At 45.5% G+C, this 19,188-nt stretch overlaps 1 protein-coding gene across 2 annotated transcripts in view; it reads right to left on the bottom strand.

Annotated features, from left to right (window-relative positions):
• Window positions 1-1,126: 1,126 nt before the first annotated feature.
• The window catches only part of NELFA (negative elongation factor complex member A), a 56,510-nt gene continuing 38,448 nt past the window's right edge, over window positions 1,127-19,188 (bottom strand). Inside the window, exons 7-11 of one of the 2 annotated variants that reach the window (XM_063924779.1) lie at window positions 7,216-7,304; window positions 6,665-6,776; window positions 5,979-6,214; window positions 2,370-2,469; window positions 1,127-1,436 (exon numbers count right to left, since the gene is read on the bottom strand). In XM_063924779.1, the coding sequence (XP_063780849.1) occupies window positions 1,252-1,436; window positions 2,370-2,469; window positions 5,979-6,214; window positions 6,665-6,776; window positions 7,216-7,304 (722 nt within the window). In that variant the 3' untranslated portion in view covers window positions 1,127-1,251. Of the gene's footprint in view, window positions 1,437-2,369; window positions 2,470-5,978; window positions 6,218-6,664; window positions 6,777-7,215; window positions 7,305-19,188 lie in introns of both variants that reach the window. The other variant, XM_063924777.1, reaches the window with a different exon arrangement.

Here is a 19,188-nt window from a genome sequence, read left to right as displayed (position 1 = left end):
TACTTTGTGGTCACTCGCTGCTATGGAAAGTGATTCCAGTTTCACTGCATAATTCTATATTTAGAGAGAGAGAAAAAAAAAAAAGTTCTATTGTGGCAGCTGATTAAATGCAGAAACTGTGGCTAGTTCCTAAAACAACCCCTCAAGTGACCCATTAGTCCCCTCTTACTTTACAGCAGCTAAAATGCAGTTTAAGAGGAGTGGTCCATGTTTAAATTAAAGATGAACATCTTAAAAAAGGTACATTTACCTCATACCCAGTACAAGCAGGAACTCTATCTTCATAATGCGGCCTTATCAACGTGCTAGGAACCCGTGACATTTCTATCATACTGGGCCTCAGTGATTATACTGGTCCCTAGTGAACGAAGCCTTAATTGAAGAAACTTGTTGCGTTCACAAGAATTGGTTGGTGTCTGCTACAACATGGGACTTTGTTAAAATATTTTCAATTTTGTTAAATAAATAAAAATATTTTTTTTCAAAACTGCAGTCACATCTGGTCTACCTAGTAAATGATGGTCCAATTGTAATTCGCTGCAGGGTATGCTCTATAAATGGGTGTAAATGGTACATTTTGAATTTCAAATTCTCAATCTTGAATTCCACATCTTATATCCCAGACATCATTAAAAGACTAGGCCCCTGTGATTGTACTTATTCTGTACAGCAGCTGTCAGCCCCTGATGGCCAGCATAGAGGCTCACACAGGGGGAAAAAAGAAAAAAGGAGATTTTAAAGGGTCCAGTTACAGGCAACTCCAGTAAGCTTGACCCATGACCTTGCTGCATATGTTCAATACTTTCATTGCACCTCTTGAATGTCATTGAATTGCTCCAAATTAAAAATAGAAAACCCCATAATGCTGAATATTTATGCAACCATTTTGATTGCTAGAGTCTGGATAGACAGGAGGTATAAGTTCACTGTAAAGTACAAAAGAAAAAACTATATACTGTTTCAAGTGGGAGAATCTGCATCCGGATTGTAGAACACATTTTAAAATTGGTTTTGACGCTATAAAACTGGCCAGCTTTCCATTATCAGACACGGTTGAGTTTGTAGGAATAGGTCAAGTGCGTTTTATTCAGGTGATATAACCATTGAAAACAGACCCCCCCCCCCCCCCCCCCCCCTTCCCTCCGGATTCCAGCCGCGGCAGAGGGAAGACTCAGCTGGACGGCGACCGTTTTGTGTTGAACCCAACTTGCAAGTCTGGCTTTGGTCCGCAGTTTACTGCCTGGAATCCCCCTATGAGACATTGGTTAAAGGCTTGTATTTTTTTAGCTTGGTCCATTTGCCAGTGGTATAGTTCATTTCAAAAACTGTATCGACAATCATTGTGGTGCTGCCTGTACCATCTCCCTTCTGTATTACTTCTGTGTCCTCGCGAAGTTTAATCTGGATAATGTCACCCTGTTCTGGGCAAGGGTTTTCTGCAAAGATAATAGAAAATGACATTACATTAATGACATCAAACACACTTTGCCGAGATAGCGTTTCTATATTGCACAATAAGACACAAAGAAATGAGCGCGTTGCGATAGGGACTGGGCGTCTGAATCAGGCCAGTGATGTATGTCCCACCATAGTGATTTCATTCATCAGGACAGGAAAAGAAAAATGTGCAATAGTTCTCTTGTTTCCAAGAGAACACAATTCCAACACTGTAACCTACCTCTTACACAGTACATAAAACCCAACATTTCCAGCACTGTGACCTACCTCTTATAACCACCCAAAAAACCCAACATTTCCAGCACTGTGACCTACCTCTTATAACCACCCAAAAAACCCAACATTTCCAGCACTGTGACCTACCTCTTATAACCACCCAAAAAACCCAACATTTCCAGCACTGTAACCTACCTTATAACCACCCAAAAAACCCAACATTTCCAGCACTGTAACCTACCTTATACCACCCATAAAACCCAACATTTCCAGCACTGTAACCTACCTTATACCACCCATAAAACCCAACATTTCCAGCACTGTAACCTACCTTATACCACCCATAAAACCCAACATTTCCAGCACTGTAACCTACCTTATACCACCCATAAAACCCAACATTTCCAGCACTGTAACCTACCTTATACCACCCATAAAACCAAACATTTCCAGCACTGTAACCTACCTTATACCACCCATAAAACCCAACATTTCCAGCACTGTAACCTACCTTATACCACCCATAAAACCCAACATATACAGCAATGTAACCTACCTTATACCACCCATAAAACCCAACATTTACAGCAATGTAACCTACCTTATACCACCCATAAAACCCAACATTTTTCCAGCACTGTAACCTACCTTATACCACCCATAAAACCCAACATTTTTCCAGCACTGTAACCTACCTCTTATACCACCCATAAAACCCAGTATTAGCGCCTTCTCTGGCTTCGTAACCTTGTTTGCAGTCTTAAACATTTCTTTTGCAGCAAACACCTGTTCCTCCTGTAAATATGGATTATAATTTATTTCATTACTTGCATCGACAAATGTCATATGTTCATCCAGTAACACTAACTGTATATAAGCAAATGGATAAGCAAGAACACCCCAAAAGAAAGAAATTTATTTAAAGCAGTAATAAACCTAATAAGTATTACATAGTAACAGAGGTTCCCAAAGTCATTCCACAAGGCACCCTAATAGTGCATGTTTTAAGTATATCCATATCTGAGCACAGATTGATAAATCAAATTGACTGATTAAACCTGTGCATAAGCACAGTTATCCTTAAAACCTGGACCGTTAGAATGCCTTGAGAACTGCGTTTGGGAACATCTGTAGTAATCTATAACACAGATTGTCCATTGATTGCACAATTTTATTATTTATTTTTATTACTGACCGGAGTATTCTGATGCACTTTATACTGAAATCATAGTAAGAAAACAAGACAGGGCATTGGCAGACAGAGGTAAGGCGACATACAAGTTTTACAATCCCAAGCAATAAAATTGGGAAGAAAAACAAACCCAAAAAGTACTTATTTCAGAAATACCAAAATACTCAAGTGTTTCCTATGAAATCCCACTATCCCTAAGGAACAAAGCCCAGATTTCTAAAGTTGGGTACATACTGGGCAATATAGCAGATGTTAAAGCAAACGGACGATATATAGTAACATTGGAATTGAGGTTGAATAGAGGCAAAATGCCCATCGTGTTCAACCTGTATTCTGTATTAGGTTTAGTTGATTATAATGTACCTGCTGAAGTAATGTTTTATGACTAGTTAACTATAAATCATGTTACACCCGGATTATCAACGTCAGTATTTTAAACGTTATAACCTTGGATATCCTTTTCAATCAGAAATTCATCCAATCCTTTACCACCTTCCCTGGCAGGTAATTCCAAATCCTTATTGCTTTAACAGTAAAGAACCCTTTCCTCCGCTGCGTACGGATTTTTCTCTCCTCCAGCCTCAGCAAGTGCCCACGTGTCCCAAACAGTTCTTTTAATATATAATTCCTCTGATAACTCTTTGTAATGCCCCTTTACATACTTGAAGATATTAATAATGTCTCCTCTTAGACGCCTCTTTTCCAGTGTATACATATTCAACTTAGTAAGCCATTCCTCGTACTCCAGTCCCTCTAGCCCTTTAATCAATTTAGTAGCTCGCCTTTGAACCCTTTCGAGTTCACCGATATCTTTTATATCGTGGTGCCCAAAACTGAACACAATATTCCAGGTGCGGACGTACCAATGATTTGTACAGCGGCAGGATAACATCCTCGTCCCAATTCCCCGTTTTATGCACGCTAGCATCTTACTTACCTTCTTTACTGTGCTTTGACATTGTATACGGTTATTAAGCCTATTATCAATGAGTACCTCCAAATCTTTTTCCAATATATTGGGAGCTTGTTGGTAGGAACACCCAGTTTGTCCGAATGACATCACAGCGACTGTGCAGCACAGCCGATGGCCGATACATCGGCATATCTGGCTGTATATGGGTGGTCCGCTGAACGCCCGTACACTTGCTGCAGGTGTGCATGTCCCAGCTGGGTGTCCTGAGACACTGATCTGTCAATTGGTAAGCAGCCACTGTTAGAACAATGGTGAGTCCACCAATGTGTCAGCAGTGTGTAATCAGCCTTACCCTTGAGGAACTGTATAGCTGCCCAGTGAGCCATGGTCTACCACCACACACTGCTACGCACCACAGTCAGCCAGAGTCTCCGTACACAGCATATGACCACTATTATTGGCAGCAGACACAGGTGACCCTTTGTCACTGGATTGTCCCCAGGTATCCGTTGCAGTGGAAGGAAGTCTAATCCAAACCTAGCCCAAATTTTTGCCGTTTATGAGGACAACTCAGGTTATAATATTAACTACTCTAAAACAGAGTCCACATACTTTCCACTTCCAACCATCTACCTCGTGGACCACCGAGTCCTTTGCAAATAAATATATTTAAATACTTGCCGGTTAATATAAATGCTTGTTACAATTATCTGCATGTAGAAACATTCTCCAGAATCATTAAGTCAACAAAATTGGATCTGCTGAGGTGGCAGAAGTAAATTAAATAGTTGCTTGTTAGGATAGTTGTACTAAGAATGAATCTGTTGCCTTGGCTCTTCCAGATACTCCAAGTCAAAGTACCAAGATACACTCCGGTGCAACTACATCTTCAGTCTACCTACAACAATGGAAGAGGCTTTCGCCTAACAAAGCCTGCAGCCTGGACTGCAGATTATCATGCCCTAACATGGAAACGCCTCGACGCCGCCTCCTGTAAAATAGTGTCTTTGGCGACACCAGTAGACTAGAACGCCGGCCTTCTATGGTGCGTGTGCACACCTTCCCGGCTTTCATATAGCATATTTCCGATCAATGTAGATAATTTTTGGGACTAGTTCCCAACCTTTCCTTAGTTACAACTCTTTGGACTAATCCGGATGTCACTCCAGGTCAGTGTGTGCCATACTTTGGTTCAGAAGAGGCATGAGGATTATAGAGAACCCTAGAATTCGGTCAATGCACCCCCTTACTGGCTACCTTGCAAAAAAAATAATTTTCCAAAGTTATAACCTTTGAATATATACGTGGCTTCCCTTCCTAAAAGCGATGTAAGTGGGGCCCCTGACTGCCCTCAAGTCTGTGTGCCTCAAAGGACTTTAATTCCCTGCTTTACAATACATTGGTTACAACTAACAGGCCGCTGTCCAGAGACGAGAGACCAATAGGAAGGTGTACAAGTGATCTGTTGTGAAGGAAAGGTTTTCAGACACCACAATTTCCTTCCTTGTCAAACAGAACTCCTACAAAGTGTACTAAAACGTGGGACTTTGTTCCCATTAAGTTCGATGGATTTATTGAACAGATTCTGAACAGAGACTGTGATAGGGGACAGAGTAGACAGACGTATCAGTGACATTACTAAAGGTTCCAATCTATGGGCCCTAGTCCTTCTTTCTCTGGTCTCCACTGAAAGAATTAGATAAACTCTACATTCAAATTCTCAATGCAGTTAGAAGTTTGGTTGGAAGTCACTGGAAATGCCCAGATTCCCTTCCCAGCAATAGAGCCGTAATAAACGGATACCTGACATCATCATCATCATACAACAAAGAGCACAAAGACACCCAAATCTAGTGTGAACGGCTCATTTATAAGGGGCCATCCTTACCAAAGTCTTTTCAGACTTTTTTTTTGGGTGCTTGTTTCTGCGGGTGACCATTAGCTGCTGCCGTTTCACCTACATGCCTGTCTTATGAGAGTACGTCCGTTCCCCACACAATTTGTGCCTGTAGGTCATGGTCTAGTCCTTGCTAAAATTCCGTTCCTAAACTATGCAGCACTATATTTAAGTATGGACTCCTTCCTCCATCGATGTTCTGTATAATCATGCTCATTTTATTTCTTGTTCACCTTGGCTTATACTGCTAGCATTTTGGACACTGGAAACAGTTCTACTGTAACTGAAATGTATTAACTTACTGTAAGCTTAAACTGTTTCTTGTTCGAAGGCTGCGTTTGAGGGGTGATCTGAGGAGCTTGTGTTGTTGGGGTCAGCGGAGAGGCTGGGATAGCTGGAGGAGTTGGAGTGGTGGGCGGAGCATTGGTATTACTATGATACATTGGCGTCCGTTGTTTAAACTGGGTAGGGAGAGAGTTGTTGGGCGTAGTGGGCTCCTCTGCTTGTCTCACCGTTTGTAAAGCTTCCCGAACTGACCCTGCTAAACAGAGCAAAGAAAGAAAAAAAATAATGAGGGCACAGGATGTACATAAAATCTACAAGTAACAGAACGGCATAGAAGCATTCAACCTCTAATAAGGTCATATCAGAATGCAAGGTACCAGCTGAATTCAGCATTTCCCTATTACTGGATAAAATTACCATTACTGTTTCAAGGGGGACTATCAATTGAGCATTTATGTCAAACTCAACAATATAATGATGATACAGACAGTAACTCCAGACAAGGCAAGAAGTATTAACATTATTTGCTTAAAATGTGACTTACACATTCACGTCACTTTACAGGCCTTTATACATTACCCAAGCAGCTTGTGAGTTTTACCCTGGATCCTATTTGGAACAACTTCTAACCTGGGCTACTAAAGCACACAACCCACATGGTTATATTGCTGTACTGGTATCACTATGAAGGACATGATCTTACCTTGTGGAGTCTCAGACGCTGGTATGTAGGAGGAGGATGGCACCACACTGGGGGTCGCTGGCAAATAACTTGTAGATGGAAGGGCACTCTCATTTTGCATGAACTTGGCACACTGAACATGGAGCAAAAAAACATTTTACCATTAGGAAGAGAAAACAGACAGTTGCACTATAGTAGAGGGTAACAGGATGTTTTAGACACAAGGAGACTGCAAGAGCTACAGATATCCAAAGTCATGTTTTATTAGCAATGCCAGCGCCACACATAAGGAACGGCCTGCAGTGTTAAGTGTTGTAGAGCCTCCTAAAACAGAAGTTTAACAGGTGTAGTACAACCGCATGCAAGCTTTAAATTCCAAATACTAAGATTGTGCATAACCGGATTTATTAAAACTTTTGAATGTGAAGATTGGGGATTCTAGAAAGCTAACAAAACCCTGTCCAATGTAAATAAGAGTAGCATGTCAGCGATGGATCTATGCTAAGATACAGATTATTTTGCATCTCAGTTACTGAAAATGCCATAGCAAAATGTAACAGACTAGAACATACTTGTGTAGAGACAAGTCCAGCAGCATAATCAGGGGTTGCACTCTCCACAATGGTCTCTTCTTTTGGAGGCTTTTCTACAGTGTCCGTTTCTGAAAATGAAAAACAAAAGCAGCAAAGTTATCACTTAGAAATGGGACTCCCTAGAGTGCTCCTTACCAAAACTTTAAAATCATGCAAGAGACCAGGAGTAGAATATGGCCAAGTAAACTGTATGTGAAATTATACAGGAAACAAAAAACAAAAAAAACATCAGGAAATAGGATTTTGGTGCTTACCGATAAATCCCTTTCTCCGATTCCACAGGGGACACTGGAGGCAGTTATAGACGGGTGACTATTGGGAGCTGGCACTTTAAGAATCTTAACAAGAGTGGGAAACTCCTCCCCCCTCTATCCCCCCCCATCAGCCATTGAGTTAAAGAAACTGAGCTGAGGGGAGATTGAGAGAGAGGAGGAAGATAAAGAAAAACAGAGAGGAACACACCTCTCCCCCCCAACAATACCAAACTGGAACAATGACTAAGGCAGGTGCTGGGCAGGCGTCCAGTGTCCCCTGGGGAATCAGAGGGAGATTTATCGGTAAGTACCAAAATCCTATTCTCTCTTTCATCTACTAAGGGACACTGGAGGCTGAAGACACCGGGGACGTCCCAAAGTTTCCCCCCTGGGCACAAGAGAGTGCTGAGGAACCTGCAAGACAATAACGGCCAAAGCTAGAAGCCGCAAACATATCAAACTTGTAAAGTTAAACAAAAGAATGTATCCTGGACCAAGTGGCCGAACGGCAAAGCTGCATCGTATAAGCTCCACGACTTGCTGCTCAAGACGTACCCACAGAACATGTGGAGTGCGGAAAAATTGAAGCAAGTGGTTGGCGGCGAGCATTGCTCAGATAAGCGTGACAGATGGCTAGCCTAATCCACAGAGTCAAGGTCTACTTGTTAGCTGGCCACCTTCTGCGAGGTGCACATAAAGAATGAAAAGAGCATCCGACCTGCGCAAAGATGCTGTCCGAGCCACATTACTCTTTAATGCCTGAACCACATCCAAGGTAGGAGATGTCCCAGAATCGTCCAGTAAAATAGGAATCACAGTAGGTTGGTTCATCTGAAAAGCAGACACTACCTTCGGAAGGAAGGTCAACCGTATTCTGCATTCCGCCCTATTCACATGAAAGATCCGATATGGCGGTTTGTACGACCAAGCACTCAACTCAGACACTTCCCAAACCGAGGCAAAGACAAATAGATGGACCGTTTTCCAGGAAAGAAATTTGAGGTCCATATCCTCCAGCGGCTCAAAGAAGGAAGACTGCAGGAAGTCAAGCATGAGGTTTAAGTCCAAAGGAGCCGTAGGTGGGACAAATGGTGGTTGTAGTAGGAAAGTCTGCACTTCCAGTAGGAGTGCAAACCTATGCAGGAAAAAGATCGATAAGGCGGACACTAAGATACTAAACGAAGTCCCGTCTCCATTTCTGCTTGAACAAACAGCAAGAGACGGGACAGACAAAAAGACCCTATTGGAAAACTGAAACGCTCACACCAGGCCACAAATGAACACCAAATGCGATGGTAGTGTGCAGCCATAACAGGTTTACATGCCTGTAACATGGAGGGAATGACCATTTTGGTATACCCCAACGCTTCAGGATGGCAGCCTCAGCAGCTACCCGTTAAAGACAGCCTCTGTAAATTGGGGTGAATGAACAGCCTCTGTTGTAATAGATCTGGGTGTAGAGGTAGTGGCCATGGATAGTCTGCGAAAAGCATGCGCAGATCCAAGTAACAGGAACTACAAGGCTAATCTGACGCCATCAGGAGCACCATGGCTGATCCGCTTGAGCACAATAGGAAGAAGCGGAACCAGGTAAACCAGGTCGTATGGCTAGGGAACCATTGGAGCGTCCACTACCTCGGCCTCCAGATCCCGTGTTCTGGACATATACAGTAGAAGTTAGTGATTTGTTTGGGACACCATGAGGTCCACTTGTGGGCAACCCCATTGCCGAACGAGTGCTCTGAACATGTCTGGGTGAAGAGCCCATTCTCCTGGGTGACTGTCCTGGCGACTGAGATAATCGGCCTCCCAGCTGTCTACTCCCGAGATGAACATGGCCAAGATATCACTGCATGGAGCTCGGCCCACCTCCGAATCCGTGCTACTTCTCGCATGGCCATGCGACTTCGGGTTCCATCCTGTCTGTTGACTTAAGAGACAGCTGTCGCGTTGTCCGACTGTACTCATACTGCTTTCAAGTGGAGTAAGTGGGCGGCTTCCAGTAGAGCATTGTAGATTGCCCTCAGTTCAAACACAGTTATTGGCAGTACCTTTTTCTTGGTCCGACCAACAACCCTCAGATTCAAAGTCCAGTACCACTGCGCCCCAGCCGCTGAGACTGGCATCGGTCGTCAGGATATTCTAAACCAACAGTCCGAATCTCCTGCCTGCAGTAATTGTTTGTTTGAGGCCAAAAGGTCTGTTCCGTGGTGTTAGACGTACCATTCTGTGGCGTTGCAGATGAGATCCCGACCATTGGTTCAAGAGGTCCAGTTGGAAAGGTCGGGAATGAAACCAACCGAACTGTAGAGACTCGATGGCCGCAACCATCTAGTCCAGAGGTTCCGAAACGTGGTCCTCAAGGCACCACAACAGTCTAGGTTTTAGGTATATCCTTGGTTCAGCACAGATGGCTAAATCAAATTGACTAAAGGTGCTAATTAAATCACCTGTGGCCAAGCATGGATACATTTAAAAACAGGACCGTTGGGGTGCCTTGGAGGAACACGTTTGGGAACCTCTGATCTAGTCCAATAGATGAATACACAAGTGCACCAAGACCAGCTTCGCCCTGAGGACTCTCTGAACCATGAGTCGTATGCTATGAGCCTTGTCGTCCAGAAGAAAAACATTCTGCGCAATCGTATCCAGGATCATTCCTAGAAACTGGAGACTGTGGGATGGCAAAAAGTTGGATTCCTTGAAGTTGATTATCCCACTGTGATGTACTAAGATCTTGAATGTGAGAAATGCATGTTCCTGGAGAAGAGCTTTGGACAGAGCTTTAATGAGAAAGTCATCCAGGTACGGGATAATCGTGACCTCTAAAGAGCTGATGTGTGCAACCATGACGTACATGATCTTGGTAAACAGTTTGGGTGCAAATCCTGCCGTACCACAAACCTCAGAAACGCCTGATAAAGGTTCCTATATCGGGATGTGAAGGTACGCATCCGTTATGTCCAGAGATACCAGAAAATCCTTGGGTTCTAGGCTTGCAATAACAGTTGATGGATTCCATTTGAATCGGTAGTAGGCCAAAAAAAAAAAAAAAAAACACAATTTAGGGATTTTAGGTTTAGGATGGGTGTTACCAATCCATCTGGTTTCGGAACTACAAACAGATTTGAATAGTACCCCTGACGCCTCTGGTGGAGCGGCACCAACATCAATACTACAGAGTTCACCAGGGACTGGCTTACACCCGCTTGTCCTCTGTTGCTAGCAAGCTTGTTGTGAAGAACCAAAACTAGTGGAGAAACTTCAAAATCTATCTAGATTGCAAGCCACGTCGTTGTACAAGTCAAACCAGTCTTCCTGGAAATCTGAAGACGAGCCCCCACTGTGGAAGACCCAGGTGGGGAGAGAGCCCGTTATGCCAGAGTATTTTCTGCTGGTTTTGGCTCCCGGTGACTGACAGAGGCATGTTGTCTACCACGGTCTCTTATCCCCCCTAGTCTGAACAGCAAACCATCTCGCTGTGATGTGAAAGGACTGCAGTGCTCAAAAGGAACAGAAGAAAGAGGGCACCGTATAGGACAGTCTAGGCTGCGGAGCAGGCATGGGTAGGAATGTGGACTTTCCTCCAGTGCCTGATATAGCCACTTGTCCAATTCAGGGCCAAAAAAGGATCTCTCCCAGAAACAGAAGTGCTTCTACTGCCCTCTTAGACTCAGTGTCTGCATGCCAGGAGCACAGCCAAAGAGCTCTCCGTCTGCAATAGCAAATATCCTAGAACTGACCTGTCCAATGTATCTAGAAGCATCTCCTAGATCATAGGTTCTCAAACCCTGCCCTCAGGACCGCACACAGTGCATGTTTTGCAGGTAACCCAGCAGGTGCACAGGTGTATTAATTACTCACAGACACATTTTAAAAAGGTCCACAGGTGGAGCTAATTATTTCACTTGTGATTCTGTGAGGAGACCTGCAAAACATGCACTGTGTGGGGTCCTGAGGACCGAGTTTGAGAACCTGTGTCCCAGATAAATTACCGATTCCCTAATGCAGAGGTTGCCAAACGCGGTCCTCAAGGCACCACAACGGTAGAGGTTTTAAATGTATCCATGCTTGGCCACAGGTGACTTAATTAGCACCTCAGTTACTTTGATTTAACCATCTGTGCTGAGCCATGGATATACCTAAATCCTGGGCTGTTGGGGTGCCTTGAGGACCGCGTTTGGGAATCTCTGCCCCAACGTGTTCCTCTAGGACAATTAGTGCATCCCTTGGAACACCCAATTGCAGGTCCTTGACTAACTTGCTGGCTCAGTTCACCCAGGAACTGACCAGTTCCATTACGAGGAACAGTCCTGCGACCATATTCACAGATTTTGGAGTAGTCTCTAATTTATGGTATGATGGATACTTCAGAGACGTGGCTCCCGAGACAGGCATTGCAGTCTTTCTGGACCATCCGGAAAAAGAAGAATCCACCGGCGGTGGATTTTCCCATTTTTCCCGCCATAGACGCAGGAAAGGGATAAACAGAGTGAAAACGTTCCGGCATCTAGAAACGTTTATCTGGGTTCTTCCAGGCCTCTGATAGCTGATCAAGCTTCTGACAAACTGACTAAATGAGGGGGTTCTACCCCCTGAGCAGCATCCTGAGGAGACAAGTCCTTTGTCGCCGATACCTCTCCTAGTTCCCGTTCCTCCTTCTACATCCGCTTCTTAGGAGGACAACGGGATTCTGCAGGTCAGGAACAACGCCGGAATCCCAACACCCGACTAAATGCCGGTGGTCGGGACCGGAATCCCCACTTGGGTGGTGGTCCACTCCACCACCCAATGGGGAATAAATTAGTGTGCACCAGGCCCACACCCGAAAGTGGCTGCGCTCGTCGCCAGTATTCTGACTGTCGGGATTCCAGCGTCTGTCTGCTGATCGCCAGGATATCATACGGACCACATTCCTGAGTTTGTAGTCAAAAGAAAGAAAAAAAAAAAGTTAAGAAATGAGAAAACAAAAAAAAGTACATTAAAAAGAAGGCTGGAGCTCAGCCAGATGTGCCTGGCTCCCTCGGCACATTTCACAGGACAAAGCGCCTAAGTCAGACACCCTCCTAGCAAGGGCAATAGCCAGTAAAAACACGACCTTAAGTGTAAAACATTTAAGATCCACAGACTAAAGAGGTTCAAATGGAGACTCTTGTAGGGCATTTAAGACAGACAAATCCCATGGAGCCACAGGAGGGACATAGGGTGTTTTACGAATTCAACCTCCCTAAGTGAAAGTATGAACGTCAGGAATAGATGTAATTTCTCTGAAACCACACCGACAGGGCAAATATATGAACCTTGAGGGAGGCCAGACGAAGGCCTAAATCTAGGCCTTATTGCAGAAAAGCCAAAAGCCTAGAAGTACTGAACGAATAGGCATCATAATTCTTAGCAGTACACCATATGAAGTAAGAGTTCCAGACCCTGTAATAAGTTGGTGCAGAAGCCAGTATGCAGGCCTTCAACATAGTTTGCGCAACTGCCATGGATGAATCAATTGGCCCTTAGGAGTGAAGCTTCAAGAGCCACGCCGTCAAAGCCAGTCTGGCCAGGTCCGGATAGACACAAGGGCCCTGAACGAGGAAGACTGGGCTTGGAGGAAGTAGAAGAAGACGCTCTATCGATAAACCCTGCAGGTCTGAGAACCAAAGCAGTCTGGACCATGCTGGAGCGACTAGAAGTAATATTACTCTCTTGCTTGAACTTCCGTAGAACCCTAGGCAGGAGTGACACTGGAGGGAACACGTAGGGCAGCAGAAAGTTCAATGGAATTGCCAGTGTGTCCACGAACGCTGCTTGACGATCCCTTGAGAGATCATTTGAGATCTGATCTGATGAGGCAGGCCGTCCCATTTGGAAAGGATTAACCTCTGCAGAGGGTGAGTGAAATTAAGCGTACTCTACCATGTCGAAAGCAGACACCTTGAGGCCTAGTACTTGCATCGCCGAGTGTAACAACACTCTTGGGCCAGAGAGGAAGTATCTGATCCTGTCCTGAAGTTTCAGGACTTTCTCTGGAGACAGAAACAATCTCTGGCTGTGTGGGTCCAGCAGCGCCTCCAGGTGCACCATGCTCCGAGCAGGGACCAGCGAGGACTTTTTCCAGTTGATGAGCCACCCGTGGGATTGTAGGAATTGGACGGTCAGTTGCAGATGACTGAGGAGAACCTCTTGGGAGTTCGCCAGAATCAGCAAGTTGTCCAGATACAGCAGGATCCTGATTCCTCTACGACGGAGATGAGCCGTCATCACTGCTATTACCTTGGTGAATATCCGAGGGGCCGTGGTCAATCCAAATGGCAGGGCCTGGAATTGATAATGTAGATTGCCAATAGCAAACCGCAGATACTGCTGATGAGACATGGCAATAGGCATATGCAGGTAAGCATCCTGTATGTCCAGGGATACCATATAGTCATATATACCACGGGTTCCATGGCCAGTACAATAGAGCGCAGAGTTTCCACACAGAATTTGGACACTCACAAATTTGTTCAATGATTTGAGGTTGAATATAGGCCAGAAGGACCCATTTGGCTTCAGAACTAGAAACAGGATTTAATAGTATCCCTTGCCTCTCTGGGACAGAGGTACTGGCACTACCATTCCTGTATCCAGGAGGGATTGTACAACCAAGTATAGAGCTTGCGCTTTTAATGGATCCGCAGGGATAACCGTTGAGCAAAACTGGGAGGGGGGACGTCTCTTGAAAGATTGCAAAACCCGTGAGACATCTTCCCGCACCCAGGCATCCGAAGTGGTCTGTAACCAGGCCTGGGCGAACGGCAGAAGTCGGCCTCCCACCCTAGGGTCCCCCAGGGGGAGGCCCGCCCCGTCGTGCAGTAAGGCTTGTCTTGTTTGGAAGCAGGCCGACAGGCGGCCCAGGATTGTTTAGATTTAGGCTTAGTGGTTTTGGAAGTACAAGCCCATCGCGGATACAATTGACCATTTGTCTTCCCTGGAGGTCGAAAGGAACGAAAGGTGGTAATCTTAGCCTTCGGAGCAGAACGATTAATATTTGGGAGACACGAAGTCTTGGCAGTAGCCAAGTCAGTTACAATCTTGTTCAGATACTCCCCAAATAGGATGTCTCCTTTAAAAGGGTGCACCTCCAAGGTCTTTTGGGAGTCCAGGTCCACCTTCCAGGACCTCAACCACATAATTCGACGAGCCAGGATAGACGTAGTAGATGCCTTGGCCGCCATTACACCTGCATTAGAGGCCGCCTATAGTGGGAGGCTGTGGTAATATAAGACAGATATTGTCAGTCAGTGTCAGAAAAATCCTGACTCAGCTCATTCTCAATTGCCTGAACCCATGCTTCAATTCCTTTCGCAGCCCAAGAGGCTGCCATAGTGGGTCTATGTACAGCACCTGTAAGTGAGTGAGTAAATACACTTCAAGCATCCCTCCACATGCTTACCCGTCGTTTCCTTCAGGTAAGGTGACAGGCAGAGTAGAGGACACCACTAGACGTGTGACACGGGAATCCACCGGAGGTGAAGTTTCCCATTCGGTACTCAGCTCGGTAGGGATAGGGAAGCGAGCTAACCTCTTTTTGGATAGAGAGAATTTCTTTCCTGGGGATGTCCAGGGTTCCCGACGTACTTCTACCAAGAAGTCAGAATGCGGAAAAGCTACTTTAGCTACCTTCTGTGTTTTAAAAGTATCAGGTTTCTTAGATGCAATAGTGGGTTATTCTGCATCACCTAGCTGTAGAATCCGCTTAATAGCGTCTACTAGTTCAGCAACATTAACTTGCGGTGTAGATTCCTCGTCAGAAGGTACTGCATCAGTGTCTGACGGGTCAGTATACTCCCCATCCTCATCAGTATCTACCGTTAATTGTACCCAGGAATCAGGCCAACGGGAGTATGCGACGCCGTTGGGGAGGTGATGGAGCCGCAGCACAGTATGTTAGTATGACATATGAAGTGCTGCGGCCCTTGAAGTCTTCTAATAAGCTTTTCTGCTGCGGGGTACACTGGGCTCCACAAGTCTAGACAATGGGGGTGTAGAGAAGGATCTTGATCCGAGGCACCAACAGGCTCAAAGCTTTGACTGTTCCCAGAATGCACAGCGCCGCCTCCTATATCACCCCGCCTCCCGGCACAGGAGCTCAGTTTGTTAGTTGGTGCTGCAGTAAGCAGGCACTTAACAGAGGGGCTGCTTCAAACAGCCCTGAGAAAAGCTTTTTATGAGGTAAAAAGTGAAGACTTCAAGGGCAGCAGCGGTGGTAAATGTCTTGTGACATTCACTGCTGCAGCTCCAGCTCTCCCCAGCGGCGCTGTACACCCGAGCCCTGGTTGCCGGGTACCTACAGCGGAGGCTCCGGTTTTCTTCATGTTAGACACACACGGCTGGGGCTCTCCAGGATCGCGTGGCCTCACTTCGGGAGGTGGTAAGTGGGTCCCACTCGCGGGACCCGGTCTTTATCGCGATCCGGCGTGGTCAGTGGGAGGTGGGCCGCGCGCGCTGGCGGTGGACACAGGCGATCCCACTAGATCACCAGGGCATGGGCGCAGGTCAGGTTCTCTCTTAAAAAGGATTTTAATATCGCCCACAGTACCCGGTGGTTTTGCCAGCAAGGGGATAAGGCTTAGAACTGAAGCCCCTCCCCCAGCCCACCATTTCCAGCAAGTGTTCCCGCCCTGGAGCTGCATCTCTGTCTTTTCCTCACTCCCTGTCAGTGTCTGTGGCACCATTACTCCTCAGCTCACTGTTCCTGGGACTGCTTGGGCAAATCCTCCTATGTAAAGCCACCTGGTTGTCAGCGCTGTGCCTTTACATGACACTTAAGTATTCTACCTGCCTTTTTAGTCAGTGTTAGTAAGAAAATAAAATTTTACTCACCGGTAAATCTATTTCTCGTAGTCCGTAGTGGATGCTGGGTACTCCGTAAGGACCATGGGGAATAGACGGGCTCCGCAGGAGACTGGGCACTTCTTTAAAGAAAAGATTAGGTACTACATCTGGTGTGCACTGGCTCCTCCCTCTATGCCCCTCCTCCAGACCTCAGTTAGGGAAACTGTGCCCGGAAGAGCTGACATTACAAGGAAAGGATTTGGAATCCAGGGTAAGACTCATACCAGCCACACCAATCACACCGTACAACTCGTGATAACTATACCCAGTTAACAGTATGAACAACTGAGCCTCATTAAACTGATGGCTCAGAACAAAAAACCCTATAGTTAAGCAATAACTATATACAAGTATTACAGAATTCCGCACTTGGGACGGGCGCCCAGCATCCACTACGGACTACGAGAAATAGATTTACTGGTGAGTAAAATCTTATTTTCTCTGACGTCCTAGTGGATGCTGGGTACTCCGTAAGGACCATGGGGATTATACCAAAGCTCCCAAACGGGCGGGAGAGTGCGGATGACTCTGCAGCACCGAATGAGCAAACTCAAGGTCCTCCTCAGCCAGGGTATCAAACTTGGAGAATTTTGCAAACGTGTTTGATCCCGACCAGGTAGCAGCTCGGCAAAGTTGTAAAGCAGAGACCCCTCGGGCAGCCGCCCAAGAAGAGCCCAACTTCCTCGTGGAATGGGCTTTGACTGATTTAGGATGCGGCAGTCCAGCCGCAGAATGTGCAAGCTGAATTGTGCTACAGATCCAGCGAGCCATAGTCTGCTTAGAAGCAGGAGCACCCAGCTTGTTGGGTGCATGCAGGATAAACAGCGAGTCAGTTTTTCTTACTCTAGCCGTCCTGGAAACAGATTTTCAGGGCCCGGACTACATCCATCAACTTGGAAGCCTCCAAGTCCCGAGTAGCTGCAGGCACCACAATAGGTTGGTTCAAATAAAACGCTGATACCACCTTAGGGAGAAATTGGGGACGAGTCCTCAATTCTGCCCTGTCCATATGGAAGATCAGATAGGGGCTTTTTTTTTTTTTTTTTTTTTTAAATCCTTTTTTATTGAAGCAATAAAAAAAAATATTACAACAAATACATTTGTATGAGTGTGATTCCATTAAAAGTAGTAAATTACATCAGAATGTGCAGTATAATACATGAAGAAAAAGAAGATACATAAAGAAATATATACATGGTGAGAGAAAAAAAAAAAAAGAAAAGAAAATGGGTCAGAGATCATGGCTATTCAATTAACATCGTCAAATGGAAATAGGAGGATCCCGAAGAAAGATTCGGGTTTCATACCATATGGTGTTACGGAAGCATTTAATAATGGCTTCTTTAGTGGGTATAGGGAGAACCTCAATAAAACTCTTCCAAGTAGCAAAAAAAATAAGATTTTACTTACCGATAATTCTATTTCTCATAGTCCGTAGTGGATGCTGGGACTCCGTCAGGACCATGGGGAATAGCGGCTCCGCAGGAGACAGGGCACAAAATTTAAAAGTTTGACCACTAGCTGGTGTGTACTGGCTCCTCCCCCTATGACCCTCCTCCAAGCCTCAGTTAGGATACTGTGCCCGGACGAGCGTACACAATAAGGAAGGATTTTGAATCCCGGGTAAGACTCATACCAGCCACACCAATCACACCGTACAACTTGTGATCTGAACCCAGTTAACAGTATGATAACGTAGGAGCCTCTGAAAAGATGGCTCACAACAATAAACAACCCGATTTTTTTGTAACAATAACTATGTACAAGTATTGCAGACAATCCGCACTTGGGATGGGCGCCCAGCATCCACTACGGACTATGAGAAATAGATTTATCGGTAAGTAAAATCTTATTTTCTCTGACGTCCTAGTGGATGCTGGGACTCCGTCAGGACCATGGGGATTATACCAAAGCTCCCAAACGGGCGGGAGAGTGCGGATGACTCTGCAGCACCGAATGAGAGAACTCCAGGTCCTCCTTAGCCAGGGTATCAAATTTGTAGAATTTTACAAACGTGTTCTCCCCTGACCACGTAGCTGCTCGGCAGAGTTGTAATGCCGAGACCCCTCGGGCAGCCGCCCAAGATGAGCCCACCTTCCTTGTGGAGTGGGCATTGACAGATTTAGGCTGTGGCAGGCCTGCCACAGAATGTGCCAGTTGAATTGTGCTACAAATCCAACGAGCAATCGTCTGCTTAGAAGCAGGAGCACCCATCTTGTTGGGTGCATATAGTATAAACAGCGAGTCAGATTTTCTGACTCCAGCCGTCCTTGAAATATATATTTTCAATGCTCTGACAACGTCCAGCAACTTGGAATCCTCCAAATCGCTAGTAGCCGCAGGCACCACAATAGGCTGGTTCAGGTGAAACGCTGATACCACCTTAGGCAGAAAATGAGGACGCGTCCTCAATTCTGCCCTGTCCGAATGGAAAATCAGATATGGGCTTTTATACGACAAAGCCGCCAATTCTGACACTCTCCTGGCTGAAGCCAGAGCATGGTTACTTTCCATGTAAGATATTTCAAATCTACTGATTTGAGTGGCTCAAACCAATGGGATTTGAGAAAATCCAAAACTACATTGAGATCCCACGGTGCCACTGGGGGCACAACCGGGGGCTGTATATGTAGTACTCCTTTTACAAAAGTCTGGACTTCAGGAACTGAAGCCAATTCTTTCTGAAAGAAAATTGACAGGGCTGAAATTTGAACCTTAATGGACCCTAATTTGAGGCCCATAGATAATCCTGTTTGCAGGAAATGTAGGAATCGACCCAGTTGAAATTCCTCTGTCGGGGCCTTCCTGGCCTCACACCATGCAACATATT

The sequence above is a fragment of the Pseudophryne corroboree genome, chromosome 1 (genome assembly GCF_028390025.1).
Source record: "Pseudophryne corroboree isolate aPseCor3 chromosome 1, aPseCor3.hap2, whole genome shotgun sequence".
NCBI lineage: Eukaryota > Metazoa > Chordata > Amphibia > Anura > Myobatrachidae > Pseudophryne > Pseudophryne corroboree.
The sequence above is the reverse complement of the archived record's forward strand: the minus strand, read 5'-3'. Positions and strand labels throughout refer to the sequence as shown.